General features: G+C 42.3%; 1 protein-coding gene and 2 pseudogenes across 5 annotated transcripts in view; 2 read left to right on the plus strand and 1 right to left on the minus strand.

Moving 5' to 3' along the window:
- SPECC1 (sperm antigen with calponin homology and coiled-coil domains 1) overlaps positions 1-19,646 on the plus strand; it is a 336,370-nt gene that overhangs the window by 94,732 nt on the left and 221,992 nt on the right. For all 5 annotated transcript variants that reach the window (XM_045824061.1, XM_045824063.1, XM_045824060.1 and 2 more), the window contains exons 2-3: positions 7,886-8,055; positions 18,742-18,877. In XM_045824061.1, coding sequence (XP_045680017.1) covers positions 7,909-8,055; positions 18,742-18,877 — 283 coding nt within the window. In that variant the 5' untranslated portion in view covers positions 7,886-7,908. The remainder of the gene's footprint in view (positions 1-7,885; positions 8,056-18,741; positions 18,878-19,646) is intronic.
- On the plus strand, positions 2,956-3,494 carry LOC123809124 (annotated as a pseudogene).
- Positions 17,050-18,609, minus strand: LOC123809475 (annotated as a pseudogene).

Here is a 19,646-nt window from a genome sequence, read left to right on the forward strand (position 1 = left end):
CCCCATTGACATCAGCGGATAGATCTTCCAGACAGGAAATAACAAGGAAACAGCAGCCTTCTGTACATTGACTACAGTGATGGGGCGTTATCACCACCATTATTACCAGGGATTGGAAAATATGACTGAAATTATATCTTTCACTAAGGATTCCATGACTTAATTTTCTTGCAAGTTTAATTGATATGGGAAACAAGAAATGGTATGTTGCTTTATAATCCCATAGGCTTGCATGTACAATGCCTAGTAAAATCTGCCCAGGCTAGGTACCCTTAAATATTGATTTGGTATTGAATGAATGAATGAATAATAGGCAAATAAAATAAAGTGATTTAAAGAAAAAAAGAGAAAAGAGCAGCCTTAAACAATACACCTGACCACATGGATTTAATTGATATATTCAGAGCATTTCATCCCAAAGCAGCAGAATATTCATTCTTTTCAAGTGCACATCCATGTGCACTATGTTATTCCAATATGTTATATGGACCATATTCCAATATGTTATAGGATAGACCACATGTTAGGCCACAAAACAAGTCTCAATAAACTTAAGTAGACTGAAATCATATCAAGCATCTTCTCTGAACATAATGGTATAAAACTAGAAATCAATCACAAGATAAAAACTGAAAAACACACAAACACTTGGAAGCTAAATAACATGTTACTAAACATGAATGGGTTAACAATGAGATCAAAGAAAGAAATAATAAATACCTTGAAATAAATGAAAATGAAAATACAACAGCCCAAAATCTATGGGACACTGCAAAAGCAGTCTATAGAGGGAAATTCATAGCATTACAGGCAAACCTAAAGAAACAAAGAAAAATCTTAAATGAACATCTAACTTTACACCTAAAGAAACTAGAAAAAGAACAATAAACAAAGCCCAACATGAGTAAAAGAAAGGAAATAATAAATATCAGAACAGAAATAAATGAAATAGTCTAAAAAAATACAAAAAGATCAGTGAAACCAAGAACTGTTTCTTTGAAAAGATAAACAAGATTGACAAACCTTTAACCAGACTCATCAAGAAAAAAGAGAGAGGACCCAAATAAATATAATCAGTAATGAAAGGAGAAGTAATAACTGACACCCCCCAAAAAATACAAAGGATTGTAAGAAACTATTATGAACAACCATATGCCAACAAACTGAACAGTCTGGCAGAAATGGATAAATTCCTAGAAACATACAATCTTTGAAAACTTAATCTGGAAGAATCAGAAAATCTAAACAGACAGATTACAACTAATGAAATTGAAGCAGTAATAATATAATATAATAAAAAGCTCAACAAACAAAAACCTGGACCAGATGGCTTCACAGGTGAATTATACCAAACATTCTTAGCAGAACTAACACCTGTCCTTGTAAAACTATTCCAGAATACTCAAGAGGAGATAAGACACCCAATCTTATTTTACAAAGCCAGCTTGTCCTAATTCCAAAACCAGATAAAGACATTGCAAAGAAAGAAAATTATAGGTCAATATCCTTGATGAATATAGATGTTAAAATCCTCAACAAAATATTAGCACATCACATCTAGCAATACGTAAAAAGATCATGCAGCATGATTAAGTGGGGCTTATTTTGGGGATGCAAAGTTGGTTAAACATACGCAAGTTAATAAACACAATGCATCACATAAACAAAATGAGGGATTAAAAACCACATGATCATATCAATAGATGCAGAAAAAAACACATTTGCTAAAATCCAGCACTTATTTATGATAAAACTCTCAGCAAAGTGAAAATAGAGAGAACATACCTCAATGTAATAAAGGCCATATGTGACAAACCCACAGCCAATGTCATACTCAATGGGCAAAAACTACAAGGATTGGGAACATGATAGGGATATCTGCTTTCACCACACTTATTCAACATAGTTCCAGAAGTTATAGCCACAGCATCTGATAAGAAGAAATAAAGGGCATCAAAATTGGAAAGGAAGAGGTAAAACTGTCATTATTTGCAGATGGCATGGTATGGTGTATATATAGAACCATAAAGATTCCACCAAAAAACTACTAAAACTGATCAATGAATTTGGCAAAGTAGCAGGATACAAAATAAATATCCAGTTGCATTTTTATACACCAATAATGAACTATCAGAAAGGGAAACTAAGAAAGTGCCTTTCAAAATTGCTTCCAAAAAATTTCCTAGGAATAAATTTAACCAAGGGTATAAAAGACCTGTACTTGGAAAGTTATAACACATTGAAGAAAAAATTGAAGCAAATAAAAATAAATGGAAGCATATACTGAGTTCAAGAATAAGAAAAATTAACATCATTAAAATGCTCATACTACTCAAAGCAATCTATAGATTTAATGCAATTCCTTGATGCCAATGGCTTATTTCACAGAACTAGAATAAATATTCAAAACATGTGCATGACACCACAAAAGACCCTAAATAGCCACAGCAGTCTTGAAAAAGGAGAAAAAACTTGGAGAAATCACATTACCTGATATCAAACTGTACTACAAAACCATAGTAATCAAAACAGCATGGTATTAGTGTAAAAACAGACATATAGATCAATAGAACAGAACAGAGAGCCCAGAAATAAACCCACATCTTGATAGTCGAATTGATATTTGATAAAGGAGGCAAGACATACAATGGGGTGAAGACAGTCTATTCAATGAATGATGGAAAAATCGGACAGAAGCATGCAAAAAAAATGAAACTAGACTACCTTCTTACACCACACACCAGAACAAACTCAGGCAGTGCCCTCAGCAGTCTCCCAGGCCTGTCTCTTGCTTAGGCAGTGTTTGGATGAAACAGACCCAGGGATGCCCCTTTTCCCAGCCTCTGACCACCCTCCAACCTCTATTCCTGTCACTACCAGAACCACCTCAGCCACCCTCAGCCTCCGAGATCAGCCAACACTGTTTTTTTACCTTAAACTCATTGCCAAATAACCATGAGTTCCCAAATTCATCAGAATTACTTCACCAAGGTAGAGGCTGCCATCAACTGCTTGGCCAACCTGCATCTGTGGGCCTCCTACATCTAACTCTCTCAGGGCTTCTATTTCCACTGATGTGATATGACTCTGCAGGATGTGGGCCACTTATTCTGAGAGTTGGCCGAGAAGAAGCATAAGGGCACTGAGCATCTCTTAAAAGTGCAAAACCAGCACTGTGGCCGAGTTCTTTTCTGGGATGTGCTGAAGCCTTCCCAAGGTGAGTGGGGTGAAACTCAGGATGCCAGGGAAGCCACCTTGGCTTTAGAGAAGAACCTGACCCAGGGACTTGTGGATCTGCAGGCCCCTGGTTTTGTCCACACAGACCCTCATCTCTGTGACTTCCTGAAGAACCACTTCCTGGTGTCACCTGGTTTCACCTGGAGGTGAAATTCATCAAGAACATGGGTGACCACCTGACTCACCTTCTCAGTCCAGCCAGCCCCCAGGCTGGATTGGGCAGGAATTTCTTCAAAAAGCTCCCCCATCAAACATGACTAGGAGCCTTTGGAGCCCAGAGGCCTTTGAGGGGGCCCTGTATGTTCCCCTGGTGTCTGGCTTCTGCCTGAGCCTCTCCCTGAAACCACTAGATCTCCTTGTAACCATTCTGGAGCCCTCTCCCATGCATTAGACCAAATGGAAACAATAAAGCTTTTTGAGACAGAAAAAAAAAAGAATAAACTCAAAATGGATTACAGACTTATCAGGATGCAACAGGAGGCAAATAATCATTGTTTCTCTGTCACATTGATGTTTCTCTTCCTCTCTCTCTTCCTCTCTCAAATCAATAAGCATATCCTCAGGTGAAGATTTTTAAAAATGGATTAAAACCTTAAATGTTAAACTCAAAAACATAAAAATCCTGGAAGAAAACAAAGGCAGTAAAATCTAGGACATTTCTCATAGCAAATTTTCTGACATATCTTCTCAGGAAGGGGAAGCAAAAGAAAAAAATAAACAAATAGGACTATATCAAACTAAAAAGTTTTTGCATAACAAAGGAAACCATCAACAGAATGAAAGGACAACCCACTGAATGGAAGAACATATTCACCAATAAAACATACATCTGATAAGGGGTTAATATCCAAAATTTATAAAAAAAAACTTATAAAACTAAACACCAAAAAAAAAACTCTTATCCAATTAAAAATGGACAAAAGGTCTGAATAGACATTTCTCCAAAGAAGACATACAGATGGCTGGTAGACATATTAAAAGATGCTTAATGTCATTAACTATCAGATGCAAATTAATACCACTATGAGATATCACCTCTTCACACCTGTTAGAATAGCTATCATCAATAAATCAACAAACAAGTATTAGTGAGGATGTGGAGAAAAAGAAACCCTCATCCACTATTAGTGGGAATGCAGATTGGTGCAGCCACTGTGGAAAGCAGTGTGGAGTTTCACAAAAAAATTAAAAATGGAACTGCCTTATGACCCAGCAATTCCACTTCTGGGAATATATCCAAAGAAACCCAAAACACTGATTTAAAAGACTACATTCACCCCTATATTCATTGCACTGTTATTTGCAATAGCCAAGATCTGGAAACAGCCTCAGTGCCCATCAGTAGATGAGTGGATAAAAAAGCTGTGATACATTTACACAATGCAATACTAAGCTGTAAAAAAGAAGAAAATCTTGCATTTTGCAACAGCATGAGTGGACCTGGAGACCATTATGCTAAGTGAAATAAGCCAATCAGAGTAAGACAAGTACCATATGATTTCACTTATATGTGGAATCTAATGAACAAAATAAACTAACAAACAAAATAGAAACAGACTCATAGGTACAGAGAACAGACTGACAGCTGTCAGAGAGGAGGATAGTTGCTAGGGAGCTGCGTGAAAAAAGTGAAGGGATTAAGCAAAAAAACCTCATGGTCACAGACAACAGTATGGTGATGATGACCAGAGGGAAAGGTGGATGAGGGGAGGTAGAAGAGGGTAAAGGGGAGATAAATGATGATGGAAGGACACTTGACCTGGGGCGGTGAACACACAGTACAGTGTATAGATGATGTGTTGTAGAATTGTGCACCTGAAACGTATATCATTTTATTAATCAATGTCACCTCAATAAATTCAACTTTAAAAATGTGGCTATAAAAAAAGAGTGATTTCAGAATGAAAAGTAATAGACTTGAAGAATGGCAAGGGAGGTTGAACAGACCACCCATGTTTCTGGTGAGACCTCTTTTCAGTGAAGGAGAGTACTAGAGTCTGAGGCAGTTAAGTGATATGCTCAAGGTGCCCCAGATTATACACTAAGTGGTTGGTAACAGAGCCAGAAGAGAAACCCCACCACCCAACTGCTGGTCCTGGACTCTTTTTGCTATACCTCACTGACTCACTTAGACCTTGGAATTTTTGTAATCATCTGTTTAGCCGAAGGCAGCAAGCTTAACCCTATGAAACAACTGAATACTTAAAGGGATTTGCTATCAAGTGTACATGAGAATAGTACAGGGAAGACCTGGTGAAGGAATTTGTCAGAGAGGAAAATACTCTTTACACTATTTGAGTCAAAATTTGGAGAATGAGAAGAGAGATGGTATTCCAAGGGTGAGGACCAGCAAAGGTGCACGTTCTTATGGGAGAGTGAGAAGAGTATCGGCAAGCAAGAACAAGGTAAGAAGGCAGAGTCTTCTTGGCTCAGAGAATCTGTGTTGGAGAGTAACTAGGTTGCTGCGTGGTAAGGAGGGAACTGGGAGACATGGGAAGAACAAAAGAGGAAAGGGTTGATAGGGTCCAATTAGGCATAGATGGTAGAAAGTGAAGGGTCTGCTAGATTCTAGTGAGTAAATATAAGCTTCATGAGAGCACTGGTTTTCTTTTGTCTGTTTTGTTTGTGGTTGTATTTTCAGTGCTTAGAAGAGTGTCTAGTATATAGTAAACACTCAGTACATATTTGTTGAATGAACAGATAAATGAGTGAACAATTAAAATATGGATCCCAACAAGACTGAAGTTTTTGACCAATGGGATAATGTGATAGAAGCAGCGTCCAAGAAAGAATATTTTTGCAGATGTATAATAGATAGTCTCAATATGTAAAGGAACAGAGACAAATCTGCCAGTGTGGAGTGGTACAATGAAGACCTGAATGAAAGTCATAATCCCAGAAGGGGAAGACACAGGGATGAAGGAAAATCACCATGAAGGAGGACATAATGTGGATGTGGGTATGGAAGCACAAGGACACCTTTTATGAGCCACTGGAACTTGAAAACTTCAAAATCATTTGGATTCATGCTCAAATTTTTTTCATTAAAAATGGACACCTGTGAAATCAAGCACTAATGTTTTTATATTTTGAAATAAAAAACTGGCTTCAGAATTTGTTATAAAACAATGAACCAACTGTAAATTTTTAATATACTCAGTTATAGCTTGGGCAAACACAGAGCTGTCTTTCCACAGTATCTTTGGAACTTTTTAAATGTAGTGACTTTTCACTAAAAAATAATGTTGATGGAGAAACTGACTATATTCCCACTGCAAGCTTATAAGCATCCTGAATGGTTGGTTCTGTACCTGACTCTTCCCATGTTATCTATCCTATTTCACAACCATTGCAGACCATGCTTGTCCCCAGTGCACCCTGCTGTTCTGTGTGGAATGACTGGTGTCAGGAAATATACTGAATTGCTTTGATATGAAAAAAAATGTATGAACAGGAGCAGGGTGGCCCTGGCTGAGAGACTCTGTTGAAATGGTCTCCTCTGGCCAGGAAAAGCAGAGGAGAACAGGAGGAGGTCACAGACTGAGTAAGATTGGGGAGGCGGTCTGTTGCTGTTCTGATGGAGGGCTATGGGGTGTACTGGGATTCATCGAAGGGGGAAGAGACCCAGAGCCGCCTAATACCAGCTGTCATCCCTTAGGGACAGTTAATTAGACCCCTTGGGTCCTGTGAGTGTGGCCACTGGAATTATCTATCACCTTTTGGTGTTTTTAAAAGTGCATTTTAAAATTTGTTTCTTTGAAAGGATGGAGCATTATCTGCAGTTTTGGTGTTCTGTCTCATGGTCCTGGTAATTAGAGTCTGTGGGGATGGGCAGGGTTGGGACTGGAGCTGGATGAGATCCTAGAGGGCATTTCATTCAGTCTCGTGGTGCGATTGATGGAAGAAACAGGCTCAGAGAGGTGCAGAGATGGCCAGCCACACCTCTCCAGGAGTGGCAGCACTGATTGCTGATTGCAGGACCTCTCCTGCTTTCCATGTCTCTTTGTATGCCGATTTTCCCCATAGGTCTTTAACTGCATGCTGCTACTTTGAACAATTTTGATTTCATAAAATATTTTAGTCAGAGCAGTAACTCTGTCCTATAATGTCACGTCTGACCAATAAAAATATGCTCTAATAATTTGTAAATGTTATCCATGTTTGTCCAAAAGGAGAAAAGTTGTGCTTCTGTGAAACCCAATTTTCAAGCAATTTGTTTATGTCTATTTAAAAAGTAGGTAGGTTGTGCCATTGTCAGCCCTAAAGCTGCAAGGCTAATGGACATGGTATGTCTTGGCTCAAGCTGGCCTATTTCACATGGGGAAATATAGGTAGTGTATGGGTATATAGTAACATTGTATTAGGTGTCCCTGACTAAGAAGAAGCCATCATATGCTGAAAAGTAATGTCAGAACATCAATGATGTTGCACACATGTCTTTATAGCTTGGCAGCAACTGTTGTGAAGCTGGAAGATTAGCTTCATGCAAGGGCAGCACTTTAGGATGAGAGCCACTTTGCAGCCTAGGCAGACCCACTGGTTCTCCAGAATAACAATAGTGAATGTGGTACCTGAGTAAAGCTCTGTGATGTTACTTAGCAGGTTCAAGTAGTGGACACAAGTGTTTTTTTCTTCATTTCTTCTGCAGCAAGACAGACCCACTTGACAAACATGAGGAGCACAGCCAAGGCCTGGAGTCCAATCACCAAAGCAGGGACCCATGGGATCGACCGTGCACGGCCCCTTCCCGCTGCCTCTTCTGGCATGAAGAGTTCTAAGTCTTCAACCTCGCTGGCTTTTGAGTCCCAACTCAGCAAGGTATCAGCTGAAACACCCAGGGCCAGGAAGCTGGGTGCCCAGCAACCTGCTCAGGAGGACTGGGGAGGGCAGTAGGCAAAGCTAGTAGCCTCCCAGGGCTGGAACAGAGCCTCCAAGGAGGGTCCCAGGGGAACCAGCCTGTCCTGACCTAAAGGAGCAGAGCCAAGGGCGTGAAGCTGGGGCACCTGGGGTCAAGAAAGGAAACCTGCAAAATGGTTCACAGTGGTTCAGATCCCCTTCCCTGGACTCTGTGGGCTCTCCTGTCAGTGTCACCCCCAGCACCCCACTGGGTGGGGGTTCGGGTCACTGATGACCCTGGTAACCCCTTGGTCGTTCTTCATCCTTGTCTTACATGAGTCAGCAGAATGAACACTGTTGATGAGGTGCTGTGTCTGGGAAAGTCTTCTTTCTCCATTGTCTCCTCCCTCAGGGCAGCAGTTTGGAGCCTCCACTGCCCACTCTTCACCCTGCCCTGGGCTTCTAACTTGGGGTGGGCCGCGAGCACAGTCCTTGGGCCTTGGCTCTTTTCAAGCTACTGTGTCACATCCAACAGCTGGTATACTGCCCTGAGATGAAATCAGAGGCAGCATAACCTACCTACACACATGGTTTTGAAGAATTAGTATAATATCCTAGCTATAAAAGGACACTAGTTTATAATTAAATAATTTGTGTTTCCATCTGCATGTGGCTCAGCGTGACTGCACTGAAGCACCTGTGGCACTTCTTTGCACACTGGGATGACAGCTGCAATGCAGACCAGTTCAGGGTCCTTGTGTCTGTGAGTTGGGTGCTGTGAAGGACACTGAGGGAGGGATGGGATTGCTGGACACTCTTGGTAAAGCTCAGAACCCAATTGCAGTCTCCCCTTGTCACTGAATCAAAGCTGTGCACAAAGTACATGGTTTTTGTACATGAAATGAAGGGAACACTCTAGGCTCCGGTCATGATGAAGTATTCCACCTACATGAATGTCTATGGAATAGGTGAAAATTGTGGGACAGTCTTTATGCAGGAATGTCACATTCATTGTAGGACATCTAGGCTCCTTTTCCTCCTACCTATTAAGTATCAGTAGCACCTCCAATCATGGTGACAACTGAAAATGTCCCCACAAATTTCCAGCACACTCCCTGAGGGACAATGCTGTCTCTGCTGTTCTCACAGTAGGTGATAGCATCCATTCCCGTGAATACCATGTGTTCATTGCATCCATGTTTGTGTCTCTAACCAGGACCCCTCCTGTACACCTCAAAAATAGCACACCCAAAATTGAACCTTGGTTCTGTCCCAGGCATGTCTCAGTCCTCCCCAGACCTGCTCCTCCTGAGTCTTCCTATCTGAATCAAGAGCAGCTGCATCCCTTCAGCTGCTCAGGCCAGAGCCACGGCATCATCCTTGAACATGTCTTTTCTCACATCCTGTAGCCCATCAGCAAGATGCCATCACTTCTACCTTAAAAATAAATGTCAACTCCAACCAACTGCCACTGCCTCCTCCGGGACCACCTGGGCCATGCCACTGTCTTCCTTGTGTGCTTCCCAACTGGTCTTTCTGCTTTGTTTGCACCTACATTCCATTCTCAACAGAAGCCAGAGTGGTCCTTTTAACACACAGATCACGTCACTGCAGTGCTTAAAGCCTTCTAGAGGCTCTCCATTCACGAAGAGCAAAGCCCTTGGAGTGGGCAGTCATGCTCTGGAGACCCCGACCCTCTCTTTCTCAGGTGGTGTTGGGCTCCCTTCTGCCCTGGCTGCCTGAGCACCAGCCGCACATCTCATGGTGCTCATGGAGCTATCCCTCTGATGCGCAGGGTCCTCCTGCAGAAGCATGCTTGCTGCTCTCTCTGTCCACTTCCTCCCTCTGAGCATCCCACCCAGTTTCACACCTCTGCCCTTTCTCCTCCTTTACATCTAGGCTTAAATGTCCCCCTGTCAGATGTCATCCCTGACCACCTATGGAAAGTGACCCTTGGCCTCCATACACCCTCCTCACCTGCCTTTCGGCTCTCACTGCCATTACACACACCTGCTTGGGGGTGTCCCTCTCCCCTGGGGCTAGAACATGAGCCCTCTGAGGGTGTGTTTGTTTGTTGCACAACTCTGTCCCTCAGGCTTCGCAGAGTAGCCAGGCAGGCACTCAGGGCCAGGCAGGCAACACAAGGGGCCCTGGCTCTGCCCCTTCTGTCCATAAAACCTCAGGCAGAAACCCACTGTGGGCCTCTCACCATCCTGGGCGGCCTGGCTGCCGCTTTGCTTACTCCAGCACTCTCAGAGGCAAGTAAATGTGGGCAAAGTGCCCTACGCAGAAGCCCACTGACTATTCTATTATCCTGGATTCGACCATCATTTCCATGAATTTTGTTATTATCTTTGACCAGTAGCACACTTGGGAGACATCTTTCATTTAAATTTCAAGTAAATACATACATTTCCTCAATAACAGACCAGGAGAGCTTCTGGAAGCTCAGGAGTATTCCCTGAGGACAATGAAATGTTGGCTGCTTCTGCTGTTGATAGGTGAGCATTTTGGAGACGTTCACCAGGAGAAATGTCAGGGGAAAAGCAGATTCTCACATTAGAAACTTTGTGCACCCATTTCTTATTCTCGGGCTCTCAGGTCTAACTAAGTCCATGAAAGGAAATGACAGGGTTGAGGAAGAGTGGCAGAAAGAGTCCTTTAAACTTTTCCTTTTGTAAGCATTCATGTGCAGGTGCTTGGCAGCTTAAATATTAGTGCAACAGTTCGTGAAAATACTTACTATACATATCAGAGCAACACCAAAGCATGTACCTCCACAGAGATCTTCTATAACAAACCAGAAATCTCAGGTGGTGCTGAAGCTGCATTCAGTGACTGGGAAACAAAGCCAGACATGCAGCCATGAATAGAGAAAGAACAAGGATTAGTACCTGAGACTAGTAGCTTTCCATCTCTGATGTGGCGCCCAAGAGAATAATGATGAGGAGGAGTGGCTTCAGCTGTTTGCTTAGGAGGACAGGGAAAGCTGGGGTTTTACCTTTATGCCTTGCTTCCTGAAAAAGCTTCTATGCAATAAGTCTTTCTCAAATGGAGTTCCCTGTAGAAGATGCAGGGTAACTGCCCTATTCCCTAAACAAGCTTTTCTTACCCTACACTGAGACGTAAGGAGATGGTACTGCAACAGGGTGCAGCCAACAGAGGGGCCCCAAATAGGGATTTGGAATGGGGTCCAGAACTCAGAGTGTCCAGGAAATATTAGGATGTCCTCACCACCCCCGCAACAGGTGTGAGCTGGGGGAAGGGACACATGGAGCAGGGCCATTGAGAGCTGTTTTGCATAGCAACAGCTTTGCAGCTAATCTCTGGTGTGGTCATTTAACATATCTATAACCTTTAACTGGTTACATAGATATGTTAAATAGCTGTGGTCACGCTCTGAAGCAGGAGGATGGAAGTAACTTCCCCACCAAGACATAACTGGGGGGCTGGTCCCCCCGAGTTACGGCACCTGCATGAGAGCTTGGAGATGATTGGCACCATGACATGGGGCCACACCTCCCCAGACTCACGAAAGCAGCCTAGTAAAGCTGGAAGGATATGAGAGTGCTGGCAAGTGTAGCGAATTGTGGGAGGAGTCGGAAATGGGGCTGCAGAGGAGGATTGGCATGGATATTTAAACCCAGACGCGGCAGCCATTGGAGGGAGAACCACATGGCTTTGGCAGAGTGGAAACTCCTGCAGCCCTGTGAGAGAGGATCACCATGCAGCTTTAGCAGAGAACCCCCAGTCAGCTTTGGCAGAGTGACGACCCCCTTCCCGCAGCCCTGGGAGGGAGAACCACGTGGCTTTGCCAGAGTGGAGACTCCTGCAGCCATTGTGCCGAGAGGACCATGCGGCTTGGGCAGTGGAGAGAGAACCTCTCGACTTTGCCAGAGTGGGGACCCCTGCAAATTTAGAAGGAGAAACCACCACCCAGCTTTAGCAGAGATTCTGGTGACACAGCTGATGGTGCCGGGAACCGAGGGAGGCCTCCCAGCAGAGCATGGATTACTGGCAAGAACCGGGGGTGCCTGAGCCACGGACTTCTATTTCTTTTCCTGAGATACAGTACTCTGGACTGGGCAAAGGAGGAAGGAAGGACTGTGTGTGTTCGTGGGTGTTTTAAGGGACTTTGGGATTTTGATGAAGACATTAGGTCACTACTTTAAGTTTGTATAGCATTAAATAAACACTTCCTTTCCTATTCACGAATCTCTGGCACTGAGAGACATCTTTCCTATAGACAGCAGAAATAACGGACCTGGGGGTTTCTTTCAGTAATAGTATATCATCCCAGGCCCCCCCTTGTTGTTCTGTAACAGTACACCATTGGCCTGTAGCATTTCTGAATTATCTTTTGGCTTAGAGAGGACAGGATCAGCTCTCTTTATTAAAGTTTGGAGTCTTCCCACTGCTTATCGACTCCTGTCCTCCAGTCCTCTGTCGCTGCTGCCTGTTGCCTCTGCCTGTCACCTCATCTCTACCTTGCCTCCTCTTATGGAGGAGTGGGTGGAGGCAGGCTCTGCCCTCTGGCAACACATGGTCAGAGACTGGGGTGGAAGTGCAGAGGCAACTGGCCCAGCTGTACCTCCTCGCCCTGGTTAGATTCCCTCTCTGGTTTGTAGAGTCAGCCTCTGTTCCCTGGGCCTTGTGCTGTAATTTGAAAATTCATACTTCTTTATGTAAGACTTCCTGCTTTTAGTGATGTCAGAATTGCAGAGGAAAGCAGAACCAAGTGCATGTCATTTGCATTATTGTATTAAGAATTCCCTTAACTGCAGTGATTTCCCTTTTTTATTTGGGGTATTGTCTGGGGAATTTTCAAAGCCTAAAATCAGATTTTCCTCTGGGGATCTACAGAAGTACCTGAACATGCATCTAGACAGAGTAAATAATAGGGTTTTTTTTTTCTATTGAGAAAAAGTTGCTGACATCATAAACTGTTGTCATATAAAACATTACACTGGTGACCTGGCACATGATTTGACAGGCTGGAGAGCTTGGGTGCAGCAACCCTGTTGCTCTGAAATGGGAAATAGAAAAATAGTTATGGAGTCACTGTAAGGGTGATTGCATGACTTCTGCATCAACCCAAGGGCCATGTTCAGTCCTGTTGTTAAATTAGGGGTCCCAAAGTTGGCCAGAAAATATGATTATATTCACATCTAGTAACTAGAATGCATGCAAACCATCCTTTCAATGTTAGCTATTTGTGTTTTACTTTTTTGCATTTTTTAAAGATTTTGTTTGTTTGTTTAGAGAAAGGGGAAGGGAAGGAGAAAGAGAGGGAGAAAAATATCAATGAGTGGTTGCCTCTCACTCACCCCTACTGGGGACCTGGCCCACAACCCAGGCATGTGCCCTGATCGAACTGGTGACCTTTTGGTTTACAGGTCAGCACTCAATCTACTGAACCACACCAGCCAGGACTATTTGTTTTTTAAATTAATATTTTTTTAAGATTTTGACCAAAGTTACTTGACTAATGCTAAGAATTTTATCATCATCCCTCTTAGAAAGTAGGCTTGGGGGAGTTATTGTTTAATGAGTTTCAGTCTGGGATGTTGAAAAGCTCTGGGCGTGGATGATGGTGATGATTGCACATCATGAATGTACTTAATGCCCCTGAACTCCAGTTAAAGTGGTTAACATTAGGGTGGTCAATGACGAGGGCTGGGAAAGAATTCATAAAGAGAAGAAAGTGTAGAAAGTAAAGTTTTGTGGGGGTTTTTTTGTTTGTTTTTTAAATAAGGGATTTTTTTTAAAGGTTTTATTTATTTATTTTTTAGAGAGGGAAGGGAGGGAGAAAGAGAGAAAGAAACATCAATGTGCAGTTGCTGGGGGCTGTGGCCTGCAACCCAGGCATGTGCCCTGACTGGGAATCAAACCTGCGATACTTTGGTTTGCAGCCCACGCTCAATACACTGAGCTACGCCAGCCAGGACGAAAGTAAGGTTTTATTAACTCTCCAAGAAAGGAGAGAGGCATGGTGTGGAGGAATACACCAGCACTGAGGGGTGGGGCTTTGAGCTTTTATTGGATTATAACTGGATTAAAGGGTTTAGGGTACCGTTTTTTTGGCCCCTGGGATGTTCTAACACAAGGCTGCAATTTACTCCAATGTTATTTTCTGCCTGTGGCTATAGGGAGTAGTTAGTTCTGTTCTTGCTTTCCAGTCATTTCCTGTCTTGGGGCCACAGGCTCAGATGAATAAAATGATAGTCACATTTAACAAGGTCATAGGCCTGCTCAGCAAATGGCACCACAATAGCAAATGATGCAGATTTGTCCTTTCAGTTAAGATGGTAAATTTTATGTTATGCATATTTTACCACAATAAGACATTTAGAGGAGATGGAAAAAAATAGGTTAGACTTTGCTAGGGTGGAACCAAGGTTTTGCCCAAATTATAACTCCCTGCGATTTTCTTTTTCTTTTGTATTGAGGAGTAGCATACCTAGAGTAAAGAATGTGTAGTGCATTAATCTTAGTCTCAGCTGTACAGTTCATTGAGCTTTTACGTGTGTTTGTGTCTGTATAACACCACCCAGTCAAGATGCGGAACATTCGAGCGCCCAGGAGTTTCCTTCCTACTCAGTAACTCCCCCGGCTGGTAATCTCTGTTTTGACTTCTACTAACCAGGCAGTATAAATTCTTTTGTGTCTCCGGTTTCTTTCACTTAGGATAATGTATTTGAGATCCATCCACTTATTGGTATATTCATAATTTTTAAAAATTGCTTGAACTTTCTATTGTATACTCTACTGCTATTTAATTTACCCCCTCTCCTGTTGAGGAACAATTTGGGTTGTTCCATTTTGGGGCTATCATCAATAAAGCTTCTGTGAACATTCTTTTGATGAACCTGTGTACTCACTCCTCTTGGGTATATATCTAGGAGTAGGACTGCTGATTACTAGGGTGTAAATGTTCAGCTTTGGTAGACATTGCCTGTTTTCCAAAATGGTTTCCAAAATGTATGCACTCCCGTCAGCAGAGCACGAGAGCTCCAATCGTTCTACCACCTCACTGACACTTGCTATCAGTGTACTTTTCTCTTTTGGGCTATTCTAGGGGTATGTAGCACCCTGAGATATAAACAATGCAAAAGTAGAAACTGTCTTTTTAAATTCTGAAAATCGTTAAACTCCTAATTCTCAGTAAATGACCCTGAAGACAGTGGAGGAAGGTGGACCAGGGCCTTTGGGCACCTGCCAGTGCAGTGGGCAGGGGCTGCCCATTTCGAGTCTCAGTTGATCTGAAGGCTTTTACATATGTTTTTCTACAAATGTCAGATGTATTTGTAATGGCTCTGGGCATTGCACCTCCCTGTCTCTGGTGTTCTAGACCAGCAATTTTCAACCCTTTCCATCTCATGACACACATAAACACTAAAATTCTGTGGCACACGAAAAAAATTTTTTTTGTTGATCTGACAAAAAAAACAGGTATAATCTTGATTCATTCACACTGGACAGCTGTCATTGTGTTGACTGTTGTCATTTTTTTTATTTGACATTCTATAAGAAAAGAGGTCCATGCCCCTGACTAAGTAGTCAGATACTGTATGTTTTACAAATTCTTGTGGCACACCAGTTGAAAATCCCTGTCCTAGAACTATTCCTCTTCAGCAATATCCTTTAAAGAAGACTAACAATAGTTGGGAAAACTTATTTGTAGTTTTCTCATTAAACTTGAATGTAATTTTCCTGGACCAGATGTGTGATATCACTTAGGGGTCCCCCTCTTTTTTTTCAGCAGCAGATGAAACAATTTTATTTCACAGTTATCTTTAAAACTGCAAAGACACTGTTCTTTTTTTTTTCCTTTTCATTGAATTTATTGGGATAACACTGGTTAACAAAATTATACAAGTTTCAGGTGCACAGTTCTACAACACATCATCTTTGCACTGCATTGTGTGTTCACAACACCCACGTCAAGTCTCCATCCATCACCATTTATCCCCTATACCCTCCTTCCCCTCCCCCACCACCCTCAGCTATCACCACACTGTTTTCTATGTCCATGAGTATTTCCTTTTTCACTCAACCCCTCCAACATCACCCCAAACCAGCCTTCAGGCCTCACCCCAGACAGCTGTCAGCCTGCTCTCTATGAGTCTGTCTCTATTTTACTTGTTAGTTCATTTTGTTTATTAGATTCTATATATGAGTGAAATCATATGGTACTTGTCTTTTTCTGACTGGCTTATTTAACTTAACATAGTTAAGTTCATAGTTAAGCTCTCCAAATTCATCCATGCTGTTGCAGAGGGTAAGATTTCCTTCATTTCTATGGCCAAGTAGTATTCCACCGTGTAAATGTATTACAGCTTTGTTATCTACACATCTACTGATGGGCCCTGGGACTGCTTCTAGATCTTGGCTATTATATGTAATGCTGCAATGAACATAGGGGTGCATTTATATTCTTTGAATCAGTGTTTTGGGTTTCTTAAGATATATTTCCAGAAATGGAATTGCTGGGTCATAAGGCAGTTCACTTTTAATTTTTTGCAGAAACTCCATACTGTTTTCCACAGTGGCTACACCAATCTGCATTCCCACCAACAGTGCACAGGGGTTCCCTTTTCCCTGTGTCCTTGCCAACACTTATTGTTTGTTTATTTATTAATGGTAGCCATTCTGACAGGTGTGAGGTGATATCTCATTGTAGTTTTAATTTGTATTTGATGATTAGAGACATTGAGCATGTTTTTCATATGTCTGTTGGCCATCTGTGTATATATTCAAGCTCTCTGCCCATTTCTTAACTGGATTGTTTGTTTCTTTGATGCTGGGTTGTATAAGTTCTTTATAAATTTTGGATATTAACCCCTTATCAAGATGTATGGGCAAATATTTTCTCACATTCAGTGGCTTTTCTTTTTATTTTGTTGATGGCTTCTAAGACACTATGTTCTTCACATAAAAACATTAGTACAGATAACAATACTTTCTAGAATATCATTACATAGACCCCTTCAAAGAAAAATGCATCCCATTATATGGTTTCAGTGACATTGCTTGGGAAAAACTCACACCTGGACTGATTCCTAAAACATAGCATTTCACCACTGCCTCTTTTGGTTCAAAGTATAGACCATTGTTATCAGGACAGGTTTCTGTGTTCTTCTTCACATTGGATGATACACATAAAGACAGGGGATTATCACTTAATGCCTTTCATGCAGGCTCATCAGCAGGTTGAGCAGGCTATGCCTCTCTCTGTGGCCTTTCTTCAAGACCCAGGAACAAAGACACATTATCAACATCATACATCATAAACTCCAGGTCTTCACCAGCAAATCCAATGGAAATGTTCTTTGTAGTCAGGTCCTGTTCCGCAGGAAGTGTCTTTCTTCTTTTTTCTTTTTTTTAAATTTTTTTAAAGATTTAATTTGTTTATTTTTAGAGAGGGAAGGGAAGGAGAGAGAGAGAGAGAAACATCAATGTGCAGTTGCTGGGGGTCATGGCCTGCAACCCAGGCATGTACCCTGACTGGGAATCGAACCTGCGACACTTTGGTTCACAGCCTGTGCTCAATCCCCTGGAAGTGTCTTTCATAAAGCACAGAGACCACACTTAACCAGTTCATTCAAACTGTATTCAATAGACTCAGACACATGTCTGTCCAAGCAAGTATGGGCTCCAAAGGACATAGTTCTGCAGTCAAAACAGATGGGGAGACTTGGAAAATATGGGGATCCATATTATCATAACCAGCAATAAGCAGCCCAACACCGTGTGGTCTTTGGCCTTCTCTTTGCACTGGTATCTGGCTCTTGCTTCCAATTAGAGGTAAAAGACATGACACAGGAAGAGATCTGTCAAATACAAATCTGGAATCCAACACTCCTGGTGCATAAAATTACACAACATTCTAGCATCAGCATAAGTCCTGCAGTTGAGATACCAATATAGTTGTCAACAGGGAGAACTTTTTCTGAGGAGCTGCAGGCTCTGACTGTGCTGTCTCCAATGCCCCACTGCCTCTCTCCTGTTCAGCCCAGAGTTGCTTAATGGGTGTCCCCCTCTTAAACTTCAATTTCTTTCAACAAATGTTTGTTCTCCCTTTCCATGACAGACAAGAAAGCAGGAAAGGAGTTAGGGGTTCTGCTCTCTGTTGTTCATTAAAAGTGTTCCCTGGCCTCCAAAACAGTTCCTTCTTCCCTTTGAACACATTGTCTATATGAGATTGTATACAGGGTACTTTGCATTGAGCATAGGGTGGATATTCAGGTCTTTTCTACATCTTCCATTTGCTTCCTCCAGACATATATTTAAGTTAATTCTCTTGTCCTTGGATTTTTTTGGTGCATTGTCATGTCCTGACTTTTGTACATCTCAAAGCTCTTTTTTTATAGGCTCCTGCTTTTCTAAAAAAACAATTTCCAGGAAAGCAGGGTTTTAAAGAATTTATTATTTAAAGTGTGACATGATGGGTAATATCCACCCATGAACTTACAGTATTCTTTGAAATGATGATAGAAGATCATCCTCAGACCTGTTAATGATCACACAGGTCATGCTCCTCCAAGAGCTATTGCTGCATCTAGCCCCCAGGCAGGTGGGACTGCTCAGTCACTCACATAATCTGGAGTTCTCCTCACTGAAAGTACATCTCTTCATCCTCTCTTTTTCCCTCCATCTCTCTCTTAGCTCAAGAGGGCCAGTAGTGAGGACATGCTCAACAAACCAGGAAGTACCACCACTTCTGGTGTAGTTCGACTGAAAAAGACTTCCACAGCCGGAACCATCTCCGAGCTTGCTGAGAGTCGCCTAAGGAGCCACCCAGGTAGGAGGCATCCCAGTCAGAGGGCTCATGTTCAAAGGGCTCTGGTTGGAGAAATCCAGGCTGAAGGGACCCGGACAGGCCATTCGTCTTGGCTGTGTGGAAGTACTTCGATGATGAATGGGTCCCTTCCTTGTCAGATGTGTATTGAGCACTTGCTCAGGCCAGGACGTGTTTCAGGTAAAGACATCCTGCCCATGGGAGTTTATATCTAGTGGGGAGACAGACAAGAAAATAAAGGTCATGTGGAGTGTCATGGTTCCCTCTGTCCTTGTGGTTGTTCATCTGTTATCATAAGTGTGTGACATCCAGGCCAAGCAACATATGTTCTGGGGCTGTCTTGGTGTGACATTTATGGGATGAGTGCTGGAGCCAATCCTGCAGGCCCCTCACATGTGCAGGGCACACTGTTCTATGGCAAAGTGGGATAGTCATCACATAAAGGCCAGTCTGAGTAGCTTAGATGGCAGTGGCCACTGGAACTATGAAATTTCTCAGTGTTTCTTTTTGAGAAACAGAAAAGGTGTTTTAAACATTATATTTTAGTTCAGAGCATGGGAAATTTAAAACATCAAAGAACGGAGGAGTGACATAAAAGAAATGGCAGCATGAGAAGTTCCCCTGGTCTCTCCTCTTGAAGTCACAAAAATTTGAATAGCAATAATCCAAAAAAGGATTCCCTGTTCAAAACACAAACACATTTGAGAGGTCTACACACTGAAACATCTGAAGTTGGGCGAGTTGGAGGGAGCAGGGGAGGTAGGGAGGGAGA

This window comes from Phyllostomus hastatus, unplaced genomic scaffold, assembly GCF_019186645.2.
Source record: "Phyllostomus hastatus isolate PE091 unplaced genomic scaffold, TTU_PhHast_1.1 phas_scaffold_55, whole genome shotgun sequence".
NCBI lineage: Eukaryota > Metazoa > Chordata > Mammalia > Chiroptera > Phyllostomidae > Phyllostomus > Phyllostomus hastatus.